This window comes from Corylus avellana, chromosome ca3 (assembly GCF_901000735.1).
Source record: "Corylus avellana chromosome ca3, CavTom2PMs-1.0".
Classification (NCBI taxonomy): Eukaryota; Viridiplantae; Streptophyta; class Magnoliopsida; order Fagales; family Betulaceae; genus Corylus; species Corylus avellana.
Window position 1 is genome coordinate 9,592,499 of NC_081543.1, and position 6,320 is coordinate 9,598,818.

At 40.4% G+C, this 6,320-nt stretch overlaps 1 protein-coding gene across 1 annotated transcript; it reads left to right on the forward strand.

Moving 5' to 3' along the window:
* The first annotated feature begins 288 nt into the window (after positions 1-288).
* On the forward strand, positions 289-5,511 carry LOC132175366 (uncharacterized). The gene is made up of 4 exons (XM_059587298.1): positions 289-1,871; positions 3,998-4,144; positions 4,418-4,534; positions 4,646-5,511. The coding sequence occupies exons 1-4, from the start codon at positions 366-368 to the stop codon at positions 5,255-5,257; spliced, it is 2,382 nt and encodes a 793-aa protein (XP_059443281.1). The 5' UTR covers positions 289-365; the 3' UTR covers positions 5,258-5,511.
* Positions 5,512-6,320: the final 809 nt, after the last annotated feature.

Sequence of the window (6,320 nt, forward strand, 5' to 3'; positions counted from 1 at the left end):
ACCTCCTGTAATAATAAAAAAAAAAAAAAAAAAAAAAAAAAAAATAGTGAAACCCAATGGACTAGTTTAGTATATAACCCTTTATGATTTTTGTAGGCGCGTAGGATGAGCTTTCCCGCCTACTTCAACAAAAAACCTTCCAATTTCCACGAGTTTTCCGTGAGGCCCACAACTACCAGCGTAGGTGCCCCAGTATCTCGCCACGTGCACACTCCGCCTGTTTCCCCTTAAAAGGGCGCCATTTGCCATATCTCATCTTCTTTTTTAAATCTTTCAAAAATATCTCTCTTTCTCTCTCTCTCTCTCTCAATTCGAAAAGCCCTAGCTTGCTTCAGTTCCTCGCCCTCACCCGCCCTTACGAGACGATGCTCCCCCATTCGTACACCTTTGATTCCCAATCCAAGTCCCAGGATCTCGCCGACGCCATCCTCGCCGCCTCATCTCCGTCCCAAATCTCCTCCGCCTGCGCCTCCATCGAGTCCTTCCTGCACTCGCACTCACCCGACCAGTCCCGCCACTTCTTCTCCCTCGCTTTCCCAACTCTCATCTGCAAGCTCTTCTTCGGCGTCCCCGACGCCACCTCATCCTCATCCAAGCCCCGCCCGTCCAACGGCTGGATCGACACAGTCCTCTCATCCAACGACCCTGATTCCGCCAACGCCATCTTCTCTCTCCTCTCCCCCCCCGGCGTCCTCCTCCACTCCATCTCCGAAGTCGATCGCCTCTCCCTCGTCAAATACGTGTTCCCCCTCGAACGCCTCCCCGAGTGGGCCCGCTTTGCCATCTCCTCCGGCAAAGACGCCCCGGCCCTCTCCGATCTCTGCCCCTTATTCAAAGCCAAGCTCAAAGAAGACCCAATCAAGCCCTCCTCTCATCAACTCCAGCTCCATGTTTTCGAGTACTACCTCTTCTGGTTCGCTTACTATCCCGTTTGCAAAGCCAATTCCGAGAATTCCGATTCCGTCTCCACCAAAAGAGCTAGAAAATTCAGGTTGGACAATTGGACTTCCTCCATCCCTGGATTCTCTAATCCTAAGCGCGGAAATGACCAACGAATTGAATGCAATCTTTATGTCCGACTTCTCTACGCGTATCTTCGGGCGTTTGTGCCCATTTACGATTTCAGTGCTCTCCAACCCTACCGGAGCTCCTTGCTTCAGTACGCGTCCGGGCACGATGGATCGCTTACGATGCGCGCGGAGTTTGTTGTGAACGCTTTTATGCATTTCTGGTTGGTTGACAACGACTTCTCGCCGTTTCCTGTTTTCGCGATGAAATCGTTCGGCGTTTCCTTCCCGCCTCGGTCGGTCTCTGGGGAGACCCCGCCGCCGGCGTCCGGTTTGGGGGAGGTGGTGAAGTTGTTCATCAAGTACTTGAATTTGAGCTCCGTGGACCGGACGGAAGAGCGTGGCGGCGAAAGTTGTGGGACTCCGAGGTGGAGGGTGTCGAATTCGGGTTCCCTCGATGCTGCGAAGTCGAGGGATGCGCTGGTGCCGGTGCGTCCTGCTGGGTCGTGGAACGTGTGGATTCAGAGGCCGCTCTATCGGTTTATACTGAGGACTTTTTTGTTTTGCCCGGTTGGGACGTCGATTAAGAATGCCTCTGAGGTGTTTGATGTTTGGATTAGATATATGGAGCCTTGGACGATAAGCTGGGATGATTTCTCGGAGCTGGACACTATCGTGGATGGTTCTAGAAAGATGAAGGATGATTCTGGGTGTCGAGGTTGTGGATATGGATACTCCCCTGCTTGGCAGGGTTATGTGTTGTCTAATTACCTGTATTTCAGTTCATTGGTAATGCATTTCATCGGGTTTGCTCACAAGTTTCTTCACACTGATGTCGAAATTGTTGTCCGGATGGTATCGAAGGTTCGTTTCTTAATCACAAGTTTTGGCTAGTTTAAATCAACGTTGATGGAGTTTTACTTGCATTGGATTTTTTATTTTTTATTTTGCCTATTATGGTCACGAAGATTTGATATTAACTATTGGAGTGCTTAATCTGCATTTTGTTGGGTGAACCAAGACAATGAATAAGATAACAACTTGTTTGACACAATAACAACTTGTTTCTAAGTAAGATATTCTGATAATTGGGACAAAGTCTTGAAAAAGAGATATGTGAATTAAATTTTCCTAGCTAATATTTTATATTCCATGTTTGAGGATCAGTTTGCATTAAATTTATGACTTGGTGAACACCTTGACAAGAAGTTCTTATGTGATGCTTGAGATAGGACTGTATTTGGCATCAGGCTACATGCTAGTGAGATAAAGAATTGTTTCAAAGGAATACTAATTAGACTGCTGCGGAGTTGACTAGGCTATGAACATCGCTTAAGTATTCTGTTATTGGGAAATCTGGAAGCGGGTTGTCTAAGCTAGGACCATGTGAGCCATACTTTGAGTGGCTTGAGCCCTGTCTTCGGGCAAGGTTAAGTTTCGGCTTAAATTTCAAACTCAAGGTTCAGCTTGTGTTGGTGGTTACCAGAGCTCAGCTTGTGGCTTGGCATGGCCTAAAGTTGACAACTGCACCCAGAGTCAGACAAATATGATTGGAGATGGGATAGTAGACTATTTACCTAACTAAATATTGAATCCAAATGTTTGCTATTTTGAACGCTAAAAGAGAAAATTTGGTACAGCTAAATTTTATTGATAATTTATTGTTGAATAACTATGAACATTACATGTTTATAAGGGCTAGAAATGCGATGCCAAACAGAAAGCAGGTTTTTAGTGACTAGAAATATTGAAAAAGATTACATAGGACCCTCCAACTAACAGAAATAGTCTAGTAAAGACAACAGAAAAGGGCTGAACTGAAAATGAAAGACCTAAAAATGTGGGGCTGGAAAATGCTCTAGAAATATGTGATGTAAGGGGGTTTTGAGGCCAAAAGGGGGTCTGAAAGGGTTCTTCTGTCAAGGACAAATGATCTGGATAAACAGTTATGGCCATTTGAAGTTTCATCTTGAAACCAAGATTTGTTATGTGCTGGGCATCAGGGATTTCACCTATCTGCCAACTCCTGAAAGTCCGTAGAAAAAATAATTTGATACTTGAATTTGAATAGTCTTGAATCTTGGTGTTTCAGAATAAACGGAATTCATACGAATTTGTATAAATCCAAGTTTGTAAAAAGTCGTGCTTGAGGAATTTTTTTTGGGTAGTATTGGCGTTTTGAAGAGAAAGTAGTACTATATTATTACAGCAGAAAATTCTTTCGCAAAAGGGAGTGTTAATTCCCTGTGTATCCCCTGTTACTCATTTGGAAAAGAGAGAATCAATGTGTACTGATTCCTACAGTGTGCCAATATTTTAATCCTGAGTGGTACTTGTAAGACATGTTGGGTCTTACACACCAGCTTACTTAAAAAGAGTGTGCTGCTTATGGTCCTGAAGTCTTGGCTGTCTGCCAGGATCTGTTCCCTGTCTAGGAGAGATGCAATATTGCGTTCTCAGATTATTGCTTTGGAGTTCAGATTGAAGCGAACAGCTTCTGAGTGAAATATTTAAAGAAACAAGTACATGTTATTTGGCTGGAAGAGAAGGGTGTTTATAGCCACAAATAGTTTGGATAAGGTTTAGTTTGGTTATCACTATAAGATCTGTTATTGTTTTATCAGAGAATGTTGTTCATGAAATTAATGCCAGAAGATAATGTCCAAGCTCCAAACTCCATGTTAAGACAATCCCAGTGACCATGTACTTTTGTTTTGAAGAATCGATATTAAATCTTTTCATTCAAGTATTGAACTCCATGTTACGACAATCCAGTTTCCATGTGCTGTTGTTTCTAAGAATCAATATTAAATCTTTTCATTCCAGTATTTTGTAAGTCATGGTACGATTTTTATATTAGAATAGAGCATTTGTGCACTGACTGACTTCAATGTATATTCCTTTTTGCAATAAAGGTGGACACTTCTTAGTTATATCTGTTGATGATGTTTTCCTTATAAATCTTGTTTTGTATCTGCCTCTTTTTACAGGTTATGAGCATATTGACGTCATCTAAAGAGCTGACTGACCTTATAAAGAATGTGGATACTGTTTTTCATTCCAAACAAGCTGGATCAGGCAAATCAATGCTTAATAGCTTATACAGATTTGTTCCTGCAATTCGTGACCAGTTGCAGGTAGATTCACCTCTTACTCCTGTATGCCTGTGTTATGCCATTTTGATTCACTTTTTGAGTAAGCAGATGAGCACTCAAACCATTTTATTGCCTTGATTCTTCTAACTTAAGCTGATTATTTGGATCTTTTTGGATGTTTGATGTCTTTCTATGATGGGTCTGCTGAGGGGGGCAGGCTATGAGTCTATCCCTCATGTATTGCAAGAGTTCTTTTTGTGTACCATTAGATCTTATCATATTGATTATTTTTGTGTTGTCTAATCGTGAGACTAGGATTGGGAGGATGGCCTATGTGAGAGTGATGCTGATGGATCTTTCTTGCATGAGAACTGGAATAAAGATTTACGACTCTTTAGTGACGGGGAAGATGGTGGAAGGCAACTACTTCAGGTTTTTACTATTTATTATTGCAATATGTGCTTATGCTTTTAATTATTACAAAAATTATATAACTATCTACATTAGAGGATCTCATCCAATGTTTGATGATTTTGTTTGCAGTTGTTTATATTGCGAGCAGAAGCTGAGTTACAAGCAATTTCTGGTGATAACCTTGCAGACAACCTTAAGTGTATGGATTCATTAAAAACACAGGTGAGCTGCTTGTTTGGTGGCGATACAGTAAGGAAGCTGTCATTTTCCCCAGAAGCGCAACAGCGCTCCCAATCCTGTTATGATATATTCAAGCCTAGAAGAGTTGGGAACCACACAATTTCAGAAATCAAATACAAGGGTGACTGGATGAAGCGCCCAATCTCTGATGATGAGGTTGCATGGCTTGCAAAACTGCTGGTCAAGTTTTCTGCTTGGCTGAATGAGAGTCTTGGACTGAACCAAGCAGAGTGCAGCCAAGACAAGCGTGCATGGTCTTATGTGGAGGTGTCGGGTGATGTGGGAAACGTGTGCGGGCCGGCAGAGACAGTGAAGGTGGTGTTATGCGCTATTGGTTCTTGGCTTCTCATTTTGGGTGTGGCGGTGGTGAGGCTAATGAGAAAACATGGCCTGAGAGTGAACCTTAGGATGTTAGCCTCAAAAAAGATTGTGATGGTTTTGCTTTTGTCTGCTGTATTTAGTTTACTGAAGAAAGCTCTTGGATTGTTTCATAGGGTATAGACGAGAAAAGAAGAAAAAAAAAATTGTAAAGCTTTTTCTCAAAAGGTTTGCTGCTTTGACTTTTCTTTCCCCTTGTAAGTACGAGATGTGCAGCATGAAAAAATCTGCAGGGCCGTGTTTGCCATGAAAAGATAAATGCTTTGCTTTTGTTTTTGCAACTTCTCCTTTCTTGCTGCTGGTGCTGCTGTTAATGTACTCTTTGTTGAGAGCCATCATTGATTATTAATGTCTATACGCTATCAAATTTTGTTCTATTTCAGAAATTCTTCTTGTAGTCAAATATTTGTGAAGCTTCTAATTATTTCTTCTAGATATACCTAGAAAGAGAGAACACCAGGCTGGAGAAATTTACAAAATTTTACTGAAATCATTTTTATTTTCTTCTTCTCAGCTACCAAACAAACACCCACTGGGGCATTTTGGGAGGACAAAATCGCTTTTGGGCTTCTGGTGAGCTTTCTGTAGTAGAAACAAACACTGAAATAAGATTACACAATTGCTCAATATTATCCAAGGCCACCAAAAAAAAAACCTAAATTTCTTTTAATAAGATAAAAACATCTTTATAAATTCAAGAAAAAAGGCCAAATGAATTTCTAGCAGCAGCTTTTTTAAATTTTTAAAATTTTTTTTTTTTTAAAAAAAGGAACTAAACTATTTTTTACTTTTCTACTCAAATAAATTTCACAATAACTTTTCTTATCATTTCTCTCTATTATTTAAATATTAGGGTAAAGTCCACTTAAATATTAGGGGACAAAAGTACAAGATTTTTTTTAAAAAAAATAAAAATTGGGGGAGGGGAGGATGGAGGGCATATTCTAATTTTTTTTTAAAAAAAAAATTCTAAGGGAATTTTTTAAAAATTTTGGGAAAGATATATATATACAATCAGCCCCCCAAGCCCCCATATAGTTTCGCCCCTGTTTAGAGTAATGCTACTTTTTACACTCATTTATTATACTAATTCATGCCAGTTGAAGTAACATAATTTAAATGGGTTTTTTTTAAAATATATATATATATATATATATATATATATATATTTTAGTGGTTGACATAA

What these genes read in the sequence shown, in the direction of transcription:
- LOC132175366 (XM_059587298.1), top strand. Translation starts at nt 366, where the DNA reads ATGCTCCCCCATTCGTACACCTTTGATTCCCAATCCAAGTCCCAGGAT. An exon ending in CAATTCGTGACCAGTTGCAG is followed by an intron (nt 4,145 to 4,417) that starts GTAGATTCACCT and finishes TCGTGAGACTAG; the next exon opens with GATTGGGAGGATGGCCTATG. An exon ending in GTGGAAGGCAACTACTTCAG is followed by an intron (nt 4,535 to 4,645) that starts GTTTTTACTATT and finishes TTTTGTTTGCAG; the next exon opens with TTGTTTATATTGCGAGCAGA.